The 25,202-nt window shown below is 43.5% G+C and overlaps 2 protein-coding genes across 3 annotated transcripts; both read right to left on the reverse strand.

Moving 5' to 3' along the window:
* Nucleotides 1-190: 190 nt before the first annotated feature.
* ppp2cb (protein phosphatase 2, catalytic subunit, beta isozyme) lies at nucleotides 191-14,762 on the reverse strand. The gene is made up of 7 exons (XM_084105502.1): nucleotides 14,358-14,762; nucleotides 9,656-9,865; nucleotides 9,404-9,577; nucleotides 9,218-9,307; nucleotides 2,874-3,035; nucleotides 2,679-2,797; nucleotides 191-905 (listed from the first exon to the last, which is right to left on the reverse strand). Exons 1-7 carry the CDS (start codon nucleotides 14,457-14,459, stop codon nucleotides 833-835), a joined length of 930 nt encoding a protein of 309 aa, XP_083961628.1. The 5' UTR covers nucleotides 14,460-14,762; the 3' UTR covers nucleotides 191-832.
* A 501-nt stretch (nucleotides 14,763-15,263) lies between these two features.
* On the reverse strand, nucleotides 15,264-24,803 carry tex15 (testis expressed 15, meiosis and synapsis associated). 2 transcript variants are annotated; one of them, XM_084105487.1, is made up of 9 exons: nucleotides 24,659-24,803; nucleotides 23,453-23,591; nucleotides 22,815-22,980; nucleotides 22,472-22,706; nucleotides 22,234-22,377; nucleotides 21,983-22,145; nucleotides 16,838-21,795; nucleotides 16,357-16,403; nucleotides 15,264-16,246 (listed from the first exon to the last, which is right to left on the reverse strand). In XM_084105487.1, the coding sequence occupies exons 2-9, from the start codon at nucleotides 23,565-23,567 to the stop codon at nucleotides 15,592-15,594; spliced, it is 6,483 nt and encodes a 2,160-aa protein (XP_083961613.1). In that variant the 5' UTR covers nucleotides 23,568-23,591; nucleotides 24,659-24,803; the 3' UTR covers nucleotides 15,264-15,591. The 2 variants fall into 2 exon arrangements, with proteins under 2 accessions (XP_083961613.1, XP_083961614.1); XM_084105488.1 differs by having other exon boundaries at nucleotides 23,443-23,591; nucleotides 24,659-24,789.
* Nucleotides 24,804-25,202: the final 399 nt, after the last annotated feature.

Here is a 25,202-nt window from a genome sequence, read left to right on the forward strand (position 1 = left end):
GTGTGTAGTTTCAAAGCTTGAACAATGACCTGCATCATTCCAGTATAGACAACAAGAACACTTCATGATCCAGTCAAACCTTGATGGAAACTACAATTTTTTTTTTACAAAAATGGTTTTACTGTCAATAAAGACAACAATCTCAATTCTCAAATGTCAATAAAAGCACTACTAGTGTGTGGTTTTGGAGTAGCTTGCGATTAAAAGTACTTTATTAGTTCAAATACACCAAAGAAGAGGCTATCACTTATTAACAAATACACAGAAGACAGGAAACACAAAAGAAAAGAAAATGGTAAGATTAGACAAAGAGAGACAGTCAGATAAAGTCCATGTACACTTGTGTGTGTTCACTCCCAGAACGGAAGAGGCACGTCCTTCGGTTTCGACATTCCTTCCCGATAGGATGTATTTTTGTGTGTGTGTGTGTGTGTGTGTGTTGTTTTGGGTGAATACAGGAGGAAAGAATGTCAGCTTGTGCACTTGTATAAAATGTTACCGTTTTTCACATGCCTGGCATTGCCATGTTTTTCCAGTGATACTGTAAGAGAGAAAGCTAGTCACTTGCTTGTTTTTTTACGATTCAAGAACGAAGGGAACATCTCTATTCATTGTATACAGCAGGCAATTTGCACTATATGCTAAAACTAGACACTTTGTAGCAGTACTGAGACAGAGCGATCAGATTTGGGCATTAAATGCTTGTATGGCACATTTTGGTCCGTGTTAGTGTTGTGTCAGAACATCTCCCCATGATATATACACACTGTGTGAATAGATGTATGCGTGTCTGGAATTGTCCTCATGTTTGGTGTTGCGTCCGGCCTCTGGCTTATAGGAAGTAGTCGGGGGTGCGGCGGGTGACGTGGGGCTCTCCGCGTCGAGGAGCGGGGTCGAACTGAAGACTGAGGGGGACAGAGGAAAATACAGATCAGTCTCATCAAATCAAGCTCATGAAAACCTGGCCTGTCACATTTCACATTTCAAAACCTCAAGAAAGAAATGACATGCTGCAGAAGAATGAAGCATGTATGAAAATGAAGCATCATTTTAGGACTACTAAGATTTGTTTTTGGCATTGTGACATTTTAATAGCAATTAAACACATTGCTGTAATATAGTATTTTTAATTCCCGCTATTCTCAATTATGGAGATTGTTATTAATGAGTCATTATTGCAAGTCATTCTTTCCTACTTTCTCCTACCCCGGTTTAATATTCAGTGAGACGTTTGTAGGCTGATTTCCCTGAAGTGTCCAACACTGGTGCTATGAAAACATTGCTCCGTATATTTGAACTTCTCAACACAGCAACACTAGCTCAACCAATAACAGGGCTTCGGGGCGGTTCTGCTCAACCAATGACAGGGCTTCGGGGCGGTTCTGCTCAACCAATGACAGGGCTTCGGGGCGGTTCTGCTCAACCAATGACAGGGCTTCGGGGCGGCTCTGCTCAACCAATGGACAGGGCTTCGGGGTGGTTCTGCTCAACCAATGACAGGGCTTCGGGGCGGCTCTGCTCAACCAATGACAGGGCTTCGGGGCGGCTCTGCTCAACCAATGGACAGGGCTTCGGGGCGGTTCTGCTCAACCAATGACAGGGCTTCGGGGCGGTTCTGCTCAACCAATGACAGGGCTTCGGGGCGGTTCTGCTCAACCAATGACAGGGCTTCGGGGCGGCTCTGCTCAACCAATGGACAGGGCTTCGGGGCGGTTCTGCTCAACCAATGACAGGGCTTCGGGGCGGCTCTGCTCAACCAATGGACAGGGCTTCGGGGGGGTTCTGCTGAACCAATGGCAGATGGGGAAGTGTTCAGAGAACCAACTTCAATCATTATACTTGCAGTTTGTCAGTTACATAATAAGACTGTTTGCATTGCAGCAATGAGAATTTTGCAGCAATATGGTTTAAGTGTCCCTATTATGCTATTTTAAAGGCTCCTAATTTTGTTTCCTACAATATGTTGACATGCAAAACACACTTTAATTTTCTCATAATATACATTGCAGCATCAGCTCGTCGATCAGCGGTTGGATCAAGGACTCGGTATCTTTAAACCCTTCCTGAAAGCCTCCTCTGCTCGGGCAGACGGCCTGGTCTGCTGTGATTGGTCGATCGCTTCCAGCACGTGTCAGAAACTCATTAGTATATCTGAATTTCAGCTCTGGATCTTGCGAACCGTAACGATGGCGTCAGTTTTACCATCTGAATTTCAGCAGAAGCGTCTTCTCAACACGTTGCTTTCAGACACAACTATAGTGTTTGTTCATGGACAGCCAATGAAGACCATAGGTGGGATTATGCAAGTGTTAAACGCACACAGATGAGCAACGGATGCGAGACTGTAATTACTGATGACCAGTTTCAGCCGTTCACAATCACTTCTTGTAGGAGACAATAACTTTATGCGTAACACACTTTGATCTTCAAAACGTTGCCGACATTACATTCACAGATAACTATATTACACGCAACATGAACATTAATATCTGAAAAGGCGTAATAGTGCACTTCAATAGTCACAATATGAAGACAATGCCACAAAGGTGGAACATCTTTATATTCCCAGAAACAGGCTTAATTTTCATTAAGTAAAACAATTGAAATATGGAGATTGAAATATCACACTTTATATGAGAGAACATATTTGAAAGATTATCATAATAAGTGTAACTTACAACGAGTATTTAAGAGTATCATCCAGCTCCATAATGGCGGCCTGGTTCCCACAGCGATAGCAGTAGTTCGGCGCGCTGAAGATCGTGACAACGTTCCTATCATGACACCAGTTGTACCCCTGGGGGAAAACAAGTTGTTTTATCAGATCTGTTATTGCACTGAAGGGTTGTGAGGAGTTGAAGTGTGTATCTCACCTCCATGACCAGCTGATGGGCGCGGGACACCAGCGTCAGGCCGTTAGCGTGGTTGAAGGTCTCAGAAATGTCCTGTCCAAAGGTGTAACCCGCTCCTCGAGGAGAGATCCCCCAGCCACCACGATCATCAGGGTCCGACCACAGCAGGTCACACATGGGGCCCTGGAACACACACACACACACACTGACTTACAGCCAATCCCCTCAAACCAGCGAGAGCCTTCATGAGAACCTGTGTTGTACACATGCCATATATCTTAAACACTTTAATTACTCTCGACATTCACAAGTACAGCTGGTGTCTTGGTTACTTCATCTGAAGAGATGCTTCTACAGGTCTGGGCAGTCACAGGAGTTCAGCTCAACATGACTCTGGTCTTGATGAGGGCAGACGAAAGCCCATAATGCACTGCAGGTGAGGCTGAATGAGCGTCTGCAGCTGAACACAATGGCCTGAGACACATTTGACCTGAGCATTTCAGCTATGACGACACGTGTGCCGCATTTCTGTCGGCTATTTAAAATCAGAACTAGCGAAGTGAATGATTTGGAGCATTATGCAGAGTTCTTGTTTCTGATGAACTGGCCATACGGGTTGGTAAAATAGTCTGATCTTCAGATTCAACTGCAGCAAATGATACTTTCTGAACTAATCCAGTTTTCCAGGAAAACAGTATCAGGACACAGAGAGGAAATCTAGGCTGGTGTCTATACATGCAACTGACAATACACAAGATTGTTCACCTAGTGCTGTGTCGTGTGTTCAGTGTGAGCTGCCCTTTATTCACGTTCTTCTTTCAGCCGGAGCTGTTTTTCAGTTGTTTGCCCATGTAAACGCGCTCTAGATGGGCGTCTATGAGCACTGCGGCATCTCTCTGAATCAAACACTGAGGGACCCTGCCATAAACAACAGATGCTAGTTCACCAGTTGCACATAGTATTTATCATACTTTAATTTAAATAACATTAAAAATAAAATAATAAATATATCAGTTCTGCTGTTGTTCATAAATACCAGTAATAATGTTGTACAATGAGGACGTTATGTCACTAGAAATACAGTAGTGTCTTAATGTGCAGTGAGCCAGCGTCCTTCCAGTGCCTGATTCATGAACACGATACACTGATCCACGAGCTCGGGATCTGATGGAGACGCAGCACAAGCACTCGTATCGCTCGGGATCTGATGGAGACGCAGCACAAGCACTCGTATCGCTCGGGATCTGATGGAGACGCAGCACAAGCACTCGCATCGCTCGGGATCTGATGGAGACGCAGCACAAGCGCTCATATCGCTCGGGATCTGATGGAGCTCGGGATCTGATGGAGACGCAGCACAAGCGCTCGTATCGCCCGGGATCTGATGGAGACGCAGCACAAGCGCTCGTATCGCCCGGGATCTGATGGAGACGCAGCACAAGCGCTCGTATCGCTCGGGATCTGATGGAGACGCAGCACAAGCGCTCGTATCGCTCGGGATCTGATGGAGACGCAGCACAAGTGCTCGTTTCGCTCGGGATCTGATGGAGACGCAGCACAAGCGCTCGTTTCGCTCGGGATCTGATGGAGACGCAGCACAAGCGCTCGTATCGCTCGGGATCTGATGGAGACGCAGCACAAGCGCTCGTATCGCCCGGGATCTGATGGAGACGCAGCACAAGCGCTCGTATCGCTCGGGATCTGATGGAGACGCAGCACAAGCGCTCGTATCGCCCGGGATCTGATGGAGACGCAGCACAAGCGCTCGTATCGCTCGGGATCTGATGGAGACGCAGCACAAGCGCTCGTATCGCTCGGGATCTGATGGAGACGCAGCACAAGCGCTCGTTTCGCTCGGGATCTGATGGAGACGCAGCACAAGCGCTCGTTTCGCTCGGGATCTGATGGAGACGCAGCACAAGCGCTCGTTTCGCTCGGGATCTGATGGAGACGCAGCACAAGCGCTCATATCGCTCGGGATCTGATGGAGACGCAGCACAAGCGCTCATATCGCTCGGGATCTGATGGAGACGCAGCACAAGCGCTCATATCGTTCGGGATCTGATGGAGACGCAGCACAAGCGCTCATATCGCTCGGGATCTGATGGAGACGCAGCACAAGTGCTCATATCGCTCGGGATCTGATGGAGACGCAGCACAAGCGCTCATATCGCTCGGGATCTGATGGAGACGCAGCACAAGTGCTCATATCGCTCGGGATCTGATGGAGACGCAGCACAAGCGCTCATATCGCTCGGGATCTGATGGAGACGCAGCACAAGCGCTCATATCGTTCGGGATCTGATGGAGACGCAGCACAAGCGCTCATATCGCTCGGGATCTGATGGAGACGCAGCACAAGTGCTCATATCGCTCGGGATCTGATGGAGACGCAGCACAAGTGCTCATATCGCTCGGGATCTGATGGAGACGCAGCACAAGTGCTCATATCGCTCGGGATCTGATGGAGACGCAGCACAAGCGCTCATATCGCTCGGGATCTGATGGAGACGCAGCACAAGCGCTCATATCGCTCGGGATCTGATGGAGACGCAGCACAAGCGCTCATATCGTTCGGGATCTGATGGAGACGCAGCACAAGCGCTCATATCGCTCGGGATCTGATGGAGACGCAGCACAAGCGCTCATATCGTTCGGGATCTGATGGAGACGCAGCACAAGCGCTCATATCGCTCGGGATCTGATGGAGACGCAGCACAAGCGCTCATATCGCTCAGGATCTGATGGAGCTCGGGATCTGATGGAGACGCAGCACAAGCGCTCGTTTCGCTCGGGATCTGATGGAGACGCAGCACAAGCGCTCGTATCGCCCGGGATCTGATGGAGACGCAGCACAAGCGCTCGTATCGCTCGGGATCTGATGGAGACGCAGCACAAGCGCTCGTATCGCTCGGGATCTGATGGAGACGCAGCACAAGCGCTCATATCGCTCGGGATCTGATGGAGACGCAGCACAAGCGCTCGTTTCGCTCGGGATCTGATGGAGACGCAGCACAAGCGCTCGTTTCGCTCGGGATCTGATGGAGACGCAGCACAAGCGCTCATATCGCTCGGGATCTGATGGAGACGCAGCACAAGCGCTCATATCGCTCGGGATCTGATGGAGACGCAGCACAAGCGCTCATATCGCTCGGGATCTAATGGAGCTCGGGATCTGATGGAGACGCAGCACAAGCGCTCGTTTCGCTCGGGATCTGATGGAGACGCAGCACAAGCGCTCGTTTCGCTCGGGATCTGATGGAGACGCAGCACAAGCGCTCGTTTCGCTCGGGATCTGATGGAGACGCAGCACAAGCGCTCGTTTCGCTCGGGATCTGATGGAGACGCAGCACAAGCGCTCGTATCGCCCGGGATCTGATGGAGACGCAGCACAAGCGCTCGTTTCGCTCGGGATCTGATGGAGACGCAGCACAAGCGCTCGTTTCGCTCGGGATCTGATGGAGACGCAGCACAAGCGCTCGTATCGCCCGGGATCTGATGGAGCTCGGGATCTGATGGAGACGCAGCACAAGCGCTCGTTTCGCTCGGGATCTGATGGAGACGCAGCACAAGCGCTCGTATCGCCCGGGATCTGATGGAGACGCAGCACAAGCGCTCGTTTCGCTCGGGATCTGATGGAGACGCAGCACAAGCGCTCGTTTCGCTCGGGATCTGATGGAGACGCAGCACAAGCGCTCATATCGCTCGGGATCTGATGGAGACGCAGCACAAGCGCTCGTTTCGCTCGGGATCTGATGGAGACGCAGCACAAGCGCTCGTATCGCCCGGGATCTGATGGAGCTCGGGATCTGATGGAGACGCAGCACAAGCGCTCGTTTCGCTCGGGATCTGATGGAGACGCAGCACAAGCGCTCGTATCGCCCGGGATCTGATGGAGACGCAGCACAAGCGCTCGTTTCGCTCTGGATCTGATGGAGACGCAGCACAAGCGCTCGTTTCGCTCGGGATCTGATGGAGACGCAGCACAAGCGCTCGTATCGCCCGGGATCTGATGGAGCTCGGGATCTGATGGAGCTCGGGATCTGATGGAGACGCAGCACAAGCGCTCGTATCGCCCGGGATCTGATGGAGCTCGGGATCTGATGGAGACGCAGCACAAGCGCTCGTATCGCTCGGGATCTGATGGAGACGCAGCACAAGCGCTCGTATCGCCCGGGATCTGATGGAGACGCAGCACAAGCGCTCGTTTCCTGTCTTCTACTTCCTTCTCTGCGTATCTTCAGATGTGATCCTGAACAAGCTCACGGCTACACCATATTTATTCAAATAGAATTTTTATTTTATTTTATTTATATTACTCTTGTAATATTTCACTGTAAAACAATAAGTATTTAAAAATAATTTATTATAATAATAATAATAATAATAATAATAATAATAACAACAACAACAACAATACAAGAATATTAGAAGGCAATTGTAAAATTTCACTAATAATATTTATGGTCGTCTTAATTTTCAAACGTTGAACCACAGAACATTTACTTTCACAGAAAACCACAGGAAGCCCACAGATATGTGAAGATGGTTGTGTTCCCAGATGCAACAGAGTCAGAAAGCTGCCAGTGTTTCTACGGCACAGACAGACAGGTTTGATTAAAGCCCAGTTTGCCAGCAGTGAATTAAAGCCCTTTAAACATGTTTTTCTTTCTTCTCCCACTGTTAACTCAACTAGAGGATATGTGCCAAATCATCATGGCAACGGCAGAGCAGTTGAGATACATTTCACTCAGACTAAAACCTGAAACTTTTACACTAATGCTGCAAACACTTAAAGTCAGTGTAAAGGCAATTCAGAGATTTGTTTCTAAACACATTATAAATGTTAGAAAGTATTGGAGAAAAAACATTACAAAGACTTTGAACTAGTTCTGAATTGTGGAGTTAGACCGTTAAACGGTTTCTTCGTGGCCTGAAATCATGTCTCGATGACACACTGTGGTTCGCCCACTCAATCGTAAGTTACTGTCATTACCGTTAGTTACTACAGCCTACAGTTTGCTAGCCTTCGTCACGTAAATGCATATTACCTGGTTGCAATCATTTACAAAACAGCTCAGTCTCCTTATTTAAATCTCCTAAAAACAATGATATCAAGAAGAGGTGGATTAATGTAGTGAACAGTCCCCTTCAGTCACCAGTCGCCTCTGCAGTGAACATTTTACACCGGATGGATTTACAAACTTTAATCAGAGACAAATGGGATTCACTGAGAGAATACTGCTCATTTTTTCAAGATTTTGATCATTTATTTTAATTTACTTGGCAGTTTTTTTATCATTCAAATTTGGCTGGGTGGTTAATAGCACATATTTCTGTGGTGTGACACTGTTTAACACAGACTTTAAGGAAACATCGATTGCTTTCAGTGAGTGATATTTCTTCAAGCGGTTATTAGCTCATGTTTTTCTCCTCTCTCGCTGATAAACCTCAGAGATTGCTGCAACTCTCTTTACTCTGGCACGTTCACATCCTCCATCGCTTATCTCCAATTACTGCAAAATGCCGCTGCAAAATTCCTCAAAGGCAAACGCAAATTCGATCACGTTACTCCAATTTTAAAATCTCTACATTGGTTACATGTGTTTAAAATTCTTCTTTATGTTTTTAAAACCTTAAATAGTCTGGCACCGAGCTATCTGTCTGAGCTACTCTATGCAATCCCACACAAAATCTGAGGTCTGGTGATACAGACTCCTCTGTCATCTCCTCTATGCTCTAATGGTGATCTGGAGGTCGAGCCAGTGCTGCTGCCGGCTCTAGACTGTGTAGAGCTTCCGGCGTACAGCAGATCGCCACAGTCCTTGACGCTTCTTAAATCGTCTCTTAAAACACATTTTTTCCCTTGGCATTCAATTGAGTGTGAGCTTCTGTCATGAATGTGTGGTTTGCCCTGTGTTTCTCAGTTGTTTGTGTTGTTCAGCACTGTTGGGTCCCAGTGAGTGCTGGGTCACAGGTGTTGGTTCCACCTGAGGCTCATCTGCGGGGCTTTAAGAGCTGAACGCTGATGATTGCGAGAGAGAGCTACGATGACTGCGCGGCTGATATTTTGTTGCTTTTCATTATATTTATTTGTTTGCATCCATTCTAGACCTTAGGCTTACACTCCTCTTTCATGCACGCCTTCACTACTGGCTTCCATTAATGCTGATTATTGTATCTTTTGTAATTATGTTTATTTCGTTGAATAAATGTATTCTTTCACTACTTGCACGTCCGTGTTGCCTCTCGTTCACGTTACAATCTTGAGCCGGTTGTAACAAGCACTAGATGTGCTATATAAATAAAACAAATTTGAAACTTGAAGCCACTGGATGCAGCCAGTAGTGTGTGTTTGTACTGACCTCATGCGGCACCTCCTGCAGACGATCCAGCGCACGAATGTGATCCAGCGTGTCTATGGATGGAGAGAGACCACCGTGCAGGCAGAAGATCTGACAGAGAGAGAGTTACACGAGAGTCAGAGACGTGATGTCGGTTCTGCTGTTATGGTTATAATGTGTGTTTGTCAGAAGCGGAGGATCGCTCACCTGCCCATCCACCAGGGCTGTGAGCGGGAGGTAGTCGAAGAGGTCTGTGAAGTACTTCCAGACGTTTGCGTTGCCGTATTTCCTCAAGCACTCGTCATAGAAACCGTACACTTGTGTGATCTGCCTGCTCTCGTGGTTTCCTCGCAATATCGTGATGCGTTCTGGGTAGCGAACCTACAAACGCAGTGAACATCAAGTGTCAAGAAGTCTGAAATGTTTGCAAGACCATCATATCAAATGTAGTAAATGTACCTTTAGTGCAACAAGCAGTGAGACTGTTTCCACCGAGTAATATCCTCTGTCCACATAGTCGCCCATGAACAGGTAGTTGGTGTCAGGTGACTTCCCCCCGATTCTGAAGAGCTCCATGAGGTCGTGAAACTGGCCGTGCACATCTCCACACACGGTGACGGGGCAGCGCACCTCCTGCACATTCGACTCCTTCGTGAGGATCTCTTTAGCCTGTGGGTGTGAGAACAGGACCGCGCATCAGCACAGCGAGAGTCCAGGGCCTCGAGTGTGAAACTTCCCGTAGAAGCGTGCATACGCACAAGACTTTTCAGCTGTATAAAACCATGCATAAGCCAGAACCAGTGCAATATCCCCCTTATAAAACCCAGTCAGCGGAGGACTGTGCGCACATGCGTCTCCTCCCCGAGATAACCATATATGGACCTCACAGCCTCACTACACATAACGTCATCTGCACATCATTTCCATATGCATATCCCCATCTACAGGATACCAAGTTTAACGGTCCAAGACATTAGGAAAATATGAGATACGGACTATAAACGCCATTTTGCAATAACATTACATTAATAAAACTAATTTGGTATACTATATCAAAATATCAATTAAAAGGCATATAAAATACTTCTCAGAGAAAACTTCCTTGAGTTATTCTCATTCTTTACCACTGACCAAATAATATTTTTTATTGTTTAAATCGAATCAAATATATTACTTTGCAGTGAAAATACAATTGTCTGACTCAAAAACATTCTAAAAAAACATGCAAATCTTACCGTTTCTTTCAAATTCTATCCTTCAAATACACTGGTATCTTTGCTAACGTAGTGAAGATCACAGGAGGAGTTATCATTAGGCTACAGTCTGTCTGCGAACGACATCATCAGCAGCGGGTGTAACTGCGCCATCGGACCCGTGCAAACCGGCCAACGGACCCAACCAATCCAGCAGCGTCTGCCGTCAGAGTCGAGCGCGCATCATTTACTGTTCTCGCGGGAAATATTCTCAGAACACGAGCTCTGCCATTCAGAGGAAGTATAATGCGCCTACTAGCACTCTCGCTGCCAGTGAAGCGTAGCGGCCACAGTGTTCAAACCAGTGCATCCACTACAGATGTTTCTAAACTCATCAGATTTTTGTTTAACTTCTGGATAATGACTTCATTAATGGAGTTAAGCACTCAAATTACATAAAGCGCCTTTATCAGTATATTAGATCTGTGCATTCAGTCTTAAAGTGACAGCAGCCTAATAAACCTGCTGCAGTCTGTGTCATTAATGTGAAGCAAACAAAAGAGAAAACCACTCACTGCTCTAAAATAAGTATAGTGATATAGATATAGATATATATATATATATATATATATATATATATAAATAATTGTGAAACAAAATCTCTCATATCGTGAAACAACGTTTGCCCTAGCTGACGCATTAACTGTTGTAGTTCGTCCACATGTGTGCATGAAACAGACGCTCAACCAGCCAAACTGCACCATAGCAGCAGTGCTAATTAAACATCACGGTTTCAGTCAATGATTTCGACCCTTCAAAACCATTTCAGCCTGAACATGTTTGGCAGCCTGAAATAGGTGAAGTGAAAGCATTCGGTGCGTGCCGACACCTGACCAGAACATGTACAAAGCCACAAACATCCAGCCTTATTCCACACAACGCCAGCACCGAGCCTGCTTTAGACGATGTTAAGCGTTTATTAACGGCGTCTGATAACGCGAGAGGCTCTACTGCCCTCATTTAGTGCGCTGAACCAACAGTACACCCGTTATCAGGACATGAACTTGCTCGTGCTTTTGTTAAGAGACCAGGAAAGCGCCACTCAAATCACCATCAGGAAATGTAAACAAAGCTAGTTTGATATTATAAATGCATGTTCCCAAATCTCTCCGACACGTCCACTATCTAAAGTTGACCACGCTGAAAATCCTCAAGACCAACAGCAGCTCTTTAACGTGCAAAGATATGAAATATTAAAACCACCACAGTGCTCATCTGATGGACATGCATGTGTACCGCTGTGAAACCAAAATCAATATCTGTGAGAACAACCCCCATCACCATGGAGACCAATGAGTGTGAGAGAGAGAGAGAGAGAGAGAGAGAGAGAGAGAGAGAGAGAGAGAGAGAGAGAGAGAGACCGACCTTTGGTCCTATTTCTACTCAGTACAGCAGGGAACAGTGTTTCCTCTACTTCTAGCCCTGGTTCACCACAGCACATGATTACACGGGCAGATTTGGACATGCTCGAGGGCTCAACACTATTGCTATTTCTGCATACGTTCTTAAAAACTACAAACAACACAAAAGGCATCATGTTTTGAAGACACATTGACTCAAACTCAAAGAAAAAAGCTTTTCTCTGCTCTTCCTGAAGAGCATTATGGGTAACACGTCATCTCCTGACAGTTATGAAAACACCTCTTTGTGTTTCCAGATTAAGCAATACCTCAATATTGCTTCATCATGTCATAATGTGGAAGGTTATTTACGTTGAATGTTCTGTCAGGATCAGATCTTCTACTAGAATAATGGCACCTAACAAATGCTCTTTATATATAACATTAATGACCTCAATATTTTTAATAAGCAGTAACAGTTTTATAAAAGCAACAAGGCTTTCTATGCCACACTACAGGACACAGTTACTCGCTGTGTGTAACAATGCTCTTCAGCCACAACTAAACTCACAATATAGCACTAAATCTCACTCTTTATTGCCTAAATGAAAACGCTCCTCACGTTAGACACCGTAAAGGACTCCTGACAGAGCCTTGCTACGTTTGACCCAGAAACACATGGAAACACATGGATGTTTTTGTTACTTCTTGTATTGTTAATTAACTTGTATTATTAACACCTTCAGTGATATCAAACAGAAACTGCACACATTTTCTCTGGATCATCTCAGGAGAGTCCAGATCCACAGAGTGATCATGCTGACGTCAGCCAGATGTGAGGTAACATCTGTGTCACATGTACACAACAGTGGTGAGTGTAAACACACGCAGCTCGAGTGTGTGTGCTGGAGGTCACTGTTCAACCACACACACTCCAGTTCACACTGTAGAGACCGCACATGATGACAAACGCATATCAAAAACACTGGCATGAATAAACTCCCGTTTAACTAAACGACACGCATAAATGAGAATATTGTATATATATATATCCATATTGACGTGTGTCGGCTGTGGCGTTACATCAGTCAAATGATGCATAACAACTGTATCACATCACAATCTTTTGGATGTAGACGGTGACAAAAAAAACCATGCAAATCAGTAGCATCATATCGAGAGGTCCTCGACACGGTTTGGTGAGCAATATGACATTTTACACCGCCCAAATCATTCTGTCATTATGGAAATCAGCAGACATCATTTTTCCTGCAGCCTTTCAATGCGGGTTACAAGAGTACTCTCGCAGATTTACTGTACGCAACACTGTACGTGTGTTGAAGGACTTACTGCGAACTTAAAAAACAATCAAAACAATTCATACTTCGCCACTATTCAGAATATAGACTAATGCACAAAAAGTAGCCTAATTTTCATCAGCTAAAAATGTATATCATCCTCAGAACCAGGGAAAAAAAGATTTTTGAATTTAGTATTTCATGTTTGAAATATTTGAGATATGCATTACATTGTTCATTGTTTTAGAGCATAAGGAACAAATGAAAAAGGAAAAAAAACTTTTTGAAAATATATGGTATTCATATGTTATGGAATTCCTCTGTGGTGACACCAGGAGTTGTTTAAAAACTAAAAAGACATGAAATGACAAAAACAACGGGATTTTTTCCCATTCACCAATGCATTTTTAGGTTTCAGGGTTTTCTTTTAACCAAACTTTGTATAAAGATTATTCTCAACTTTGTTATGAAATATGTTACGGATTTAATTGATTTACAACTTTATGCAATATGTGGGTAAAATGGCCATAAATGGGTTTTCCCCATTCAATACAATGCATCTATGACATGTATCTAATCTGCATATTAATGTGTTCTTGGGGTATAATAATGGGGAGTTATAATTGGCAACACTTCCATAATAGTTAATATTTCATAGGAATATTGATCTATAATTTCACTTGTTGTGTCTCTGATAAACCCGCTGTAAGTCCTGGTGTCTCTACAGTGGACATTTACAGTATGAAATCAAGTCATATTTGATTAGAAACACCATAACACTTTCCTGAGATGTTGATTTATGACAAAGCAATTTGAAAATTAGTCAGATTTAAATGATAAAATATAATCATATTTCCATAAGAGTGCTACATTTGATCACTAAAGACCAAGCAGAAGTTGTCCTGGTGAAACCTCTGAACATTTGGTGTCTCTGAAAAGCCCTGAATCTGCTCTTTACAGGACATGCAGACTCAGACCTGTGGCATGTGTGCTGTCAGAGAAATACACTACAATATAGAGTCCACTACAGAGGACACAAGTCTAGTCCTGGGTCCCAAGAGGAGAAATCAGTGTGTGTAAATCACATTCATTGTATCAAAAATTGTGTAAAGAACCTTGATGCTTGCTTGATATAATAATGATGTATACATTTTATTTTTATTTTACTAGATATTTTTTATCTAGTAATGCTAGACGTTACGTTTAATATTAAGTTATGGTTTATGTTTATTAAAAGCTAATGATGTATGAAACTCGAGCTTTTCTTTACCTTCTCGCAGAGTGTTCGCACTTGGTTCTCGCTCAGCTGTTTGCACTCGTTCAGCTGCTCGACCCATTGGTCTAACTCTTTCGTGAAGGTTTTATCATCCATTCTGCGGTGTTTCTCACGGATTCTGCGGTGACCGAATCAGCAGTGAGTGCGCGCGCACTGAACACTGCCACACTCACGCGCGGGCCGACGCACGAGCACCAAACACTGCTGTTCGACTCGGCTATCAGCTCATTAAACACCTAATGCGTGTCACCGGTGGTTTTATATCTAGGGTTGACGGTAACGGATTTCTGTCTTTGGACGGTATCCGAGATCTGTCGGTAATTATTTTCCGTTGACTCGTCGCGCTTCCGACCTTCCTCCTAAACGCGCTGTGTAATGGCCGCCGCCCGTGACGTCATCAGAAAGGCATGCAGTGCCCGGGCCGCTCTGCTGCCCCCAGTGGCCAGGAGGACGCGGGGAAATAGATTCGTGCTCGCATGTTCAATGAAGGTTTTATAGTATACTATAGGCTGTACATTTTTAAACAGTTATTCAATGCATGCATTTTACAACGGGTAAGTGGGAAACCTATTAGACATCACAAGCATCTCTGCGCCTAATAATGCATAATGCAGGCTTCTTATATGTTCTGCAATAAAACAAAAGTAGTTACCCCTCAAGTGACATTTCTAAACTGCAAAGTACAACTCAGCAGAGTAATACTGTTAGTTATGTAAAGTACCTGGCAACATTGCGTGGCTGTGCCAGAATCATGAATAGTACAGTGTAGTGTAGCTATGTAAGTATTATGTTTCTGATGTGTAAGAGATCAGTACTGTAGTTCTGTGAGTGTATGAGTTTCTGATTATGCAGTCAGCTAACTGGTCAGTATATTGCAGAACAGTTTGGCCACGAAGTGTGTAGAATTATCAAATCATTTCTTTATTTACGTTATATTGTTGTAGAATTTTTGTTTTTTTGAAATGCAATAAATAAAGTAACTGAACTCTTTGTACAAAACACTGTTATATACAGTAGCCGAAAAGGATGGTTTACCTGAACATGTATGTTATATTATATAAAGTCACATTAAAGTACATTTGCTTAAAAGTACCTAGTGCATGTATGCATCAATAGGATTTTTAGTTGTAAGATGTAGCTAAACCAGTTCTTTTTCATGTAATTTCCCTGTAAATAAAATTGTAAATACAACAAATATGCATGTGATTCTCTGGTATCTTGTAGTTCATCAGCCCATGGTGTTGGGATAATATCTAGTCTCAGGGTGAACGGCTGCAGTGGAGCCTGTGGTGTATGTTTGTCCGTTCAGAAGGAAGTATGGGTAATGAATGGCTGTAATCCTGCTGGGCACAGGCACATGTGTCAAAGAGTGAGGAGCAGGAGGAGGAACCACATTAACATTCAGAGGACAGTTGGCTACATTATAAGGTTGCGTCATGGCTAAACTGTACCGGTTCACTTGTTCTTGTGTGAGCACAGGACGATGTGCTGCAGTGTTATTTTGTCGATATTTAACACTATCAAATGCTGGATGTGTGACACGAGAATCTCCTCGTAAAGTTGCTGGGGGAGCCGAGACTATAGGCCATTGTGCTCTTTGTACGTCTGCTAAAGATCTCCTCTTATCAGAGTGTGATAAAGTCACTCGTCTTTTAGACAGAAGATGACGATTTATGTCTGAGTGTGCATGAGACGTGGAAGGTGCAGACATAGTCCAGTCCGCAGCCGTGCTTCCAACCTTTCCCCAATGGCCCGGGTCCACTCTGTGAGGAAGAGGGTAGTAAGGCCTCGGGATCCCAACGTGGGTTGCAGGGGTTGTTTGGAAATGGGGGTTCACACCTTTATTATGCATGTTACATTGTGTGACGGGTGGATGAGTTGCCCTGAGGACGTTGGAAACATTTATCAGCCACACATTTGTTAAAAAGCCAATGCAATGTGCATTCAAAATAAACATTTGATCTTTATATTAAAAATTAAAAATGTCTCCTACCTCCTTTTGGCCATGTTGTCAGCCCCCTCTTTGTCAACATTTATACTCTAGATTATTAAAAAAAAAATGGAAGCATTTAAAAAGATACACAATGTTTTTCTTTCAAATAGAATTCAATTTATCATCCAAAAAGCAACATCCTTACACTCTTAACCACAAATGCCAATAAAGAACTTTTATTTTGAAGAGTGTAAAGTCAAAGTAAACTGCCATTTGCAACTCATATCTATCTTATAAAGAAGATATTCAACAAGAGAAAAGGACTTTATTCACTGGGAACTGAATGGAGAAAAATGGATGTTATGTCAGGAGCCAGATCAATGCATTATATGAGGAAAGGGGAAAGTAGTTTCTGACAAAGTTATTACATTTGAATTAAAGACAACCAACCTAAACAATTATTTTTCTTTGGAATAACATGAGCCTTGAATCATCCACACTACAAGTTTCATGTTGTCTTTATATTTGAGTGAAATCTTACCTGTGCATCACTGGGTTGAGAGGACATCCATAACTGTAAACCTTTGCGTTTCCGTGCAGGATCACTCTTATGTCTCCTCTCTGCTCCATCCATGGACGGAGGAGGTTGTTCCACTTTGTTCACGAGAGCAACACCTGACTCCGTCACCCCGAAAATAATCTGCGGGTTTGAATTCTTATATGTCTTGAGAACCTCACTTGGTGCACCATGACCCATGTCTTGCCACACGAGAACCTTAGAGGCGTCATAAAGAAGGTGTTCAATCCCAAACCATGATATTTTGCTAATCACTTCCTTGCATGATTTCAAGAAAATGGCTTTTTCTTGGAGATATCTGCATGCGATGGACAGATGCTCTGCTTTCCCCACATTAAATGTCCCAGGCAACTGATCTGATGGTGTTTCCACAAAAGTCATTATGACTTTATGGACCTTTTCCAGTCTTTCCAAATTGTCTCCAAAATTGATCATCGATGCAATGGGTACAGATAAAAAGAAGCTTTTAATATCGTGGGGATTCCTGAGAGCGGCCTCAGCCTCCAGGAGCTCACGCTTGCTCTTCAGATACATGTAGTAAGAGGCATCAGGCGCCGCATGGAGCTGTCGGTGCAACAAGGACACGGCACTGTAGTATTCCTGCAGTTTGCTGTAGCCCTCTTGTGCCAGGATATTTTGGAAAGAAGCGAACAACGACGACTGCTGCTGAAAGCCAACCTCCCCCTTGTAGAGTTCTCCATAAAGAGAGGGATCATACCAAAGCAAACTCCTAAATGTAGGTTTACCTCGCATGAAGTTAATTTTGTTTTCTACAAACTGCCAAGCTTCCATCATCATCTGCAACTCCAAGTAAGAGTTCACTGCTTCATACTTCAGGTCTACTTGTGCAGGTGGATGGTCCAAATATTGCTCTAAGATGAGGCATCTTGAAACGAAAGACTGGTTGAATGGCACTTTCTGATCTCGTTCAAAACTAGAGATGAAACGCTGCAACATGTTTTTGCATTTTGACTGCAAAGATCCAAGTTCGGTTAACGAGGTTGTCTCGTCAGCCAGTTTAAGAGTGTTTGAAATGTCACTGATGCTGTATTCATTGTCAGCGAATGTACTGCTTACATCGCCATCGTCAATGATTTCTATCGTGTTCAAAGACTGATTTTCTTGACTCTTTCGTTCACATAAACTATCCAAATTCTCTGAGGGATTTTGTCGGCCAGTTGTGCTCGCTTTTTGCATCTGGAACTGGGCATTGGGGGTGTTATTGATGGAGATATCTGGGGAACCACTGTTCAGGTCGTTCACTTGGACCAGAGGACTCGTATTATCTTTGACGGTGTCTAATGCACTGGTACTGTCAGGACTGACACTAATAACTGAGCTCCTTCTTGATCTTCTAGTGCGTTTGGTTTGAGAAGATCGTCTGCCTCTCTTAGACTCAACAGGCACTAGCAGGCAAACATCAGCTCCAGTTTGAGCACGTTCCCCTTGAGGACCCCTCCTGGTTTGAACAGGGGTTTCATTGCATTCAATGGGACAGTCTTGCGTAACAGCGTCGCAGCCGGGAGGCTTCAAGCAGGGAAGATTCACCATACAGTACTGGCCTTGTTCAAACAACTGCTGTTTATGTGCCGTGCTGTCAAGTGTTATCCACACCACTGATCTTTCCTTCAGATCTTCATTCACTGCATCTTGTTTCTTGACAGTGGACTCAAATTTGGTCAAATAATCTCTTAGTTTAGAAATAAGATGGGTTTCTGGTGAGTTTGCATCATCTTTTTTGTTTGGCTCTGGCCTTGATAAATCACATTTGTCTTTGATTATGTGAGTACTTGGTGATTTGGTTGAACCAAGCGAATTGGTGTTCGAAATCTCACAATGGACATTCAACACTGGATCATCAACAGTAAGATCTACAACATTATTTGAGGCACATTTCAAAGTCTCTAGACCACACTGCTTTGAATCTGATGTTGTGTCTGTATCAGTATTCAAAACACTGCTGCCATTAGATGTGTTGGTAGAGATTTCAAGACATGATTGGTTCATATTTGGGATATTTGCTGGCATGTCTTCTCTTGCTTGTACATTTGGAGAACTAGCATTTTGCTTACATTTGATAGTGTCTGTCTCAGCTGTATTATCGATAGTATCAATCACTTTGGCTCCTTGAGTCATGTTTGTCTGTTCAGTTGTATGACTGTTGTTTGTGTTGCTTGCAGTCATATCACTGCTGGCTTTTAATGCCTCATAATCACAAATACTCAAGCTCTCAGAAGCATCTACATTGTCATCTACTGAGATTTTCATTGTGAAATCCTCATTGCTTAATGGATCCAATCTAGTCTCTGATGTGACTTTCTCCTCCTTGCGCTCTGTGATACTCCCATAATCTTTGCTAGTGCTTTTCATCAAGGATATTTTGTTTTGACTTGAGATGTTTTCAGTGGTCCTAACTGGTTCTCTTTCATCCACCATTACTGAGATTAGGTGTGAAGTTAAATCTTTTGACTGCTTCCCAGTGTGGTCTGAATTGCTTTCACAGAGATCTTCTGAACGTGGTTCTGTAGGATTTATTGCTTCCTCTTTGGCCTCAGGAATAGTGTTGAAACCTATGGATGGTGTCAGATCTTTGCTGATAACAGACATGGTTGGACAACACTGATCTTGGATTATACTTTTAAAAGCATTAGCTTCCTGACAGCTCAACCACTGTCTGTCATCATCAGCATCCGATGTGTGGGATGTTACTCTTAAATTAGAGTCCGGGTCTTGATCTTTTTCAGATGACTGTGACAGACTGTTTGAAGAGTCTGATGTTGCCTTGCTGTTTACTGTTTCTTTGGCACTCTTAGCTGACACAATTCTTCTGCAAAGATTCTTCTTTGCTTTCCAAAAATGCGTCCTCTTGAGATATTTGCTTCTCTTTAGAGAGTGAGCTAGTGATAAAACAGTGTGCTGTTTTCTGAGACATGCCTTCTTGATTCCTGGTCTGCTCAAGCTCTTGCTTTTACTGAACCTCTGAGCTAGTAGCTGTATTAGTTCGGCATTACAGGTTTCCGTTTCTTTGTGTCCTTCACCGCTGCACATTTGGGTCCCTGGGGTTTGAATCACTTTGTTGTTTCTTCCACTCAACTTCTTTTGAAGGCCTTTGATTTTTGAAAATCGTTCAGAGAGAGAAAGCATTTCTCTTTTATGGGCAGACGCAGACGTTTCGTTGGCCTTTAGATTAACTAAGAGATGGAGGTTTCTCGAGCATCTTGTGTCTAGGTTTGTTTCAGCTTTGCTTTGATCTTTGCTTACATTTGTTGGCGTGGAAATGGTGTCTGCGGGTCTGCCCATAACTCTGGGTGTAAGGTAAGCCCTTGAGGAGAAAACATGTTTTGGATTTTTGCTTGGCAATAGCTGATCAAGTTGAAGTCTTTTGTACAGAGTTTCCAGCTGCACTGTTTCCATATCAAGCTCTGGAGATATTTCTGAGAGTTTGCAGCATTTTTTCTGTCTAAAAGAATCCATCTCTTGAACACTGCTGCATCTTTTCCCATCCCGCTTTTGCTTTACTGCCATGGCAGGACTGAGATTACAGTTGTCTGATGCCCCGCAGCTAGAGACTTCGACACAGCTTGCAATTTCCATAATGTTGTTTGTATACACAAGGGATGATTTAGTGCTAAGCCTTTCATCCAAGTTAACCCCGGGAGCAGATCCATTGTCTTGCTCGTCCTCTCCTGCACTTCTGGAACGTTCACACTCATTGCTGTGATTAAGCGTAGCTTCATTAGAGGGACTCGGGCGCTTGAGGTCAAACTGAACACTTTGTCTATCAGCGTTTTCATTGAGACTCAGTGACCCCAGCACCAACGATTGCTCTGAAAGTTTATCTGGAGACTGAATCAGACATCCATTGGGATCCTCCTGATGAATCTCTGGTAGCATGTGATCCTGTCCCTTTATTTCTGTGCTGGGTTCTGGATGATCTGGATATTTGGTCTCATGAATGCGTGTTGTGCTCCATTTATCCCCGTTAACAAAATCATTGTAATCTGACAAACTTGCAGCATCGTGTGGTTGTGCTTGTTCAGACTGATTCTGTTCGTCTGTGTGTTTTGTCTGTAAAACATGATTTTCTTTGGGCTCACTTTGAGACAGACTGGAGTTCTCCTTTGTCTCATTGATTTTTTGAAAGAGTACGCCCTTTTTATACTTCTCGTAATAAACCTCATAGAAATGTATACGGTCAGCTAGTTCTTGCTTTTGTTCTGGTGACATGTTTTCTTGTGACCAGATTTTTTGATGTCTCTCTTCCTCATTCATTCTTAAGTATGCAGCATATTTCTGGAATTTCATTTTGAATAACTTCATTGAGGGCAATGCTGGGATGGGCACACATTGATCATTCATTGAGGATTTTAAGGAACAACCATTTTCTCTTTGAACTTCCATCTGGTCAATGTTTGATGGCTCTTTTGAATCACACTTATTTCCAGCAAATCCATAATTGTCCTCTTGGGTTTGACAGGCTTGTTGGCCGTTTATATGATCCCACGCTGCCTCGGCCTCTGAGCAGTTGGTCTGTCGGTTTGCTTCTTGTCTAGACAGACGCGGATCCCTGACCAAGCGTGAAGAATACACTATGGTGGAAATTTGGTCCAGTGGACTTTGAGGCATTTTGTCCCATTTACTGTCACGTCTTCCACGTGTGAATGCTTTCTTTCCCAGCGAGCTTTGGGAGAGAGCAGTGTGACCCGTAACTGGCGCTGAACTGCTGTCCTCGCTGGCAGGAGTCCGGCTCTGCTTCAGCTTGAGTGACTGAGTGTTTTGCATATCCGTCTTTTGAAATGGAGCTGGATTTTGAGGTGTATAATCCGTCTCAAAGCAGCCCGGCGTGCCAAAATGTTTGAATGTAATGGTGGCTGTGTTTCCTTTTCGTCTTCTCTCTGCCACAGTACAGGCTTTGAAACGATCTATTGCATTTCCAGTGGTAGAATAAACACACATGTTGTTGATTAAATAAATAGAAGCATAATTATGAGACACATTTCTACAAAGCCGTTTTGAAATCATGTATTATGAAAAATGCTATACAACTAAGCTTGACATGATAATGATGATGCATTTGATGTGTTAATAAAGAGGTTTGTGTTATCTCACCATGCACTTGGCCGACAGGTAGCGCTGAAGGAGAGAGTTGTAGGTTTACAGGTACAGTCAGAATGGCACTGCTGGCAGGAAAGAATGAAACTACAGCATACGGCAAACACTGCCTGGGTCTTTCACTGAGCTCCTGCTTTTCATTATAGTCAAATAGAAAAACCTAGAAAAAAAATGTTTGATTAAGACTCCTGCTTATCTTTAGGTTCATTTGATTGGATCGTTTGCTATTCTGAGATTAATCAACTCACAGCAGAGCCGAGTACTTGCTGGTGAAGAGTGTCTCGATGGGACGCTGCATCTTTACACACGTGACAGTCAAAGCTCACTGTGGGATCCTGCGTTTTGTTCCAGTCCAAGCTTGGAGCAATTTTTTTCACCTTTCCATAAAAAACCTGAAGCCCCAAGCACAAAAATGCTCACAAATGTCCTTCCACAAGTAAGTGTCATTCCAAAATGTTTAGAGGGAACAAGAAACATTCAACTTACCTTGAAAATTAATAATTTCTTTGCACTTAATGTGCTGGTAGTTGACTTTAATGCCACGTCGACATGCTTAAACAGATAAACACCATGTGATGGCTTTCCCAAGGCATGCTGGACTGTGCTTCCAACCCGCAGGCCATGCTGATAAATCTGGGCCGCCATTTGATCCGATGCAGCTAAAAAACAGAAACTTTCCTCCATTTCTCTCCCGTGTCTTCCTTTGGCACGCATCTCTGCCCTGCAGTCAGCCGACGAGAGCAGCAACATTCACTTTATGAATCACACAGCTACAGTAACAGCAGAATCACTGAAGATGTTATTGCACGATGCAGTTTTATGTAATTACCTTTTTTCAGAGAACTTTTTAAAGAGCTCTTCATTGTGCACTAAACAAACATCTCTCCAGATCCATGCGTTTGCTCGGTCCTTCCTCGAGTCCAGGTTGGAGTCTCTCAGTTTTGTCTGAATGAGACTGTAATCGCGGCTCTCCTCTGAACAACGTTCCAGAAGGACTGACCCAAGAGAAGTCAAACAGCACTTATTAAAAACAGCAGATAAACTCAACATTAACTCTGGATTGTGACAGTACTATCATCCCAGCAAGCAATTGTGCGTTTAAAAGACGTCTAATAGCCGTCTAAACACACCCCAGACGTCTAGGCTAAAACAAGGAAAGATTTGGGCTGTCAGTGAAAATTTAATAGACGTCTAAACCATAGACCACGAATAGACTAGTCATCAATTAGATAACAAAGAAATTAAATGAGTGAAGAAATTAACCTTGTAACCAAACTCCTTGTAATCACTGTTTACTTTGCTAACATGATGGAATATCGTACATCTCGCAAGTTATTTTGGCAAAAACGACATGTAACTCCAGTAAATTCAAGGTTATTTTGGCTAGACGGTGAAATGACGGCTATTGCTTGCTGACACAGTTTGCATGCCATCACAGATATGGGTTTTGTGAAAACCTAGTAAAACCTTCTCCAGAGGAGCGTTTCTTCCTGGGAATGGTGAAGTTCTTCAGGGTTGCTGTTAACGCTGAGTGCTGTGATCTGGAGCCCTCTACCGTCTCCTCACGCTGTCGTCTCTCCATACTCGTTCACAGCTGATACTCACCCTGAAAAAGACAATATACCTTACTTAATCTGATGGTCAGAAGGAGTCTGATGACTCTTTGCCCAGCGATATTCCCACTATAACAAGCTGTCACTTAAACAGATAAAACTCGGAAACTTTAACAGCCGATTAGCTTTTTCACACACACAGTTGGTGTCTCGGGTGTTTATATAGATAACCAAATGCATACGGATTCAGGATCATTGGTGCAATCGTATAGCAATTGTGCTTTTAAGTGCATGTTCCTTAACCTGTTGCCCACTAGCACAAAAGCACACTTATCAGCACCCCGTAATCATTTACTCATTTACAGATCTGAAGACCAGCGTTACCGTACAGAGAACAGCCTTTATGTAGAATAATGTTTAGAGTTAAAACTAAATCTCACCAAATGCCATGGCAGCGAGAGCTTCCCTGTTGTCCAGATTATATGTACTGTATGCTGTAGTGCACTGCTCACTAACGTGAACTTTGATTACTCTACATGCTGTTAAACCTGGCCAGCTCTCTGTTTGCTCTCTTTACCATGTGACTATACAACCATAAAACGCCATTGAGGTTTTATTTCAACAATGACCCTTTAAACAGACTAAGAAGATGCTATTTTAGGACAAGGAGGGGTCGCAGAAATCTTGACTGAGAAAAAGAAATGCATCTTGGAAATTAATAACACTGCCAAAGCAAAACTCACAACATGGTAAAACACATCAGTGAAATGCAAACATTGACACAGGTATTTTAGCTTTTACATGTAAAAGCAGCTTTTAGATGTGGTCAGAACTGATATAACGGTTTAGGGAACGTTGCAGTTATGCAATGACAATCACATGGTTTCTAGAGAAGGCTGATTTTGCTAAAGCTGTATTATCAGCAGATTTAAAACTACATGTTGGTTATTTTCACAATACAGTGAATGTGAAAACACAAATATGAATATATGTGAAATGTTTAATGCCTAGTAAACTCACACATCTACACCATAACCGAGAAAACATACTGATATGTATCAATATTCTGATGAAAGATATCATAGTTTTGCTTTGTAAGATCAAAGTTTTAGGTACTTACCATCATGTAAAATGGCAGTTAAACATGCATGACATGATCGAAGATGTCTTAGCAGGGAACTGTGCGAAGTTTGTCACTTCAGTTTGAGGAACATCAAGTGAGACATACCAAAAAGGAAATCGCTTGACCTCAAACGCTGAGCAGCAAAGCACAGGAAATTACCTAGTACTGTTAGCACTAACACCACGGGTTCTTCTTTAGTCCAACCACCAGTGAGCCTCCAGAAAATATCACACACACACACACAAGAGATCACAACGTCTGGTTCATTTGGCTTTGAGAATACTGTTTAGTTTTAGTATTATACTATTTGAGAAACTTCTCTTGACATATGGGTCAAAGGTCGCCACACAGAAAACAGAAAGAGACTAGCCAGCATATTAATGTAAAAGACTTGCTTTTACAACGTGTAAAGATTCAAGATGACACTTGAATCTGAACAAAATGGTTGTTTCATCTCTCTCTCTCTCTCTCTCTTTTTTTGTTTTGAAGTACTTACACTTCCAACATATGTGCATTTCTCAGATGCACTTTGGATCGTTTA

This window comes from Abramis brama, assembly GCF_963993115.1.
Source record: "Abramis brama genome assembly, chromosome: 25".
NCBI classification, from domain to species: Eukaryota; Metazoa; Chordata; class Actinopteri; order Cypriniformes; family Leuciscidae; genus Abramis; species Abramis brama.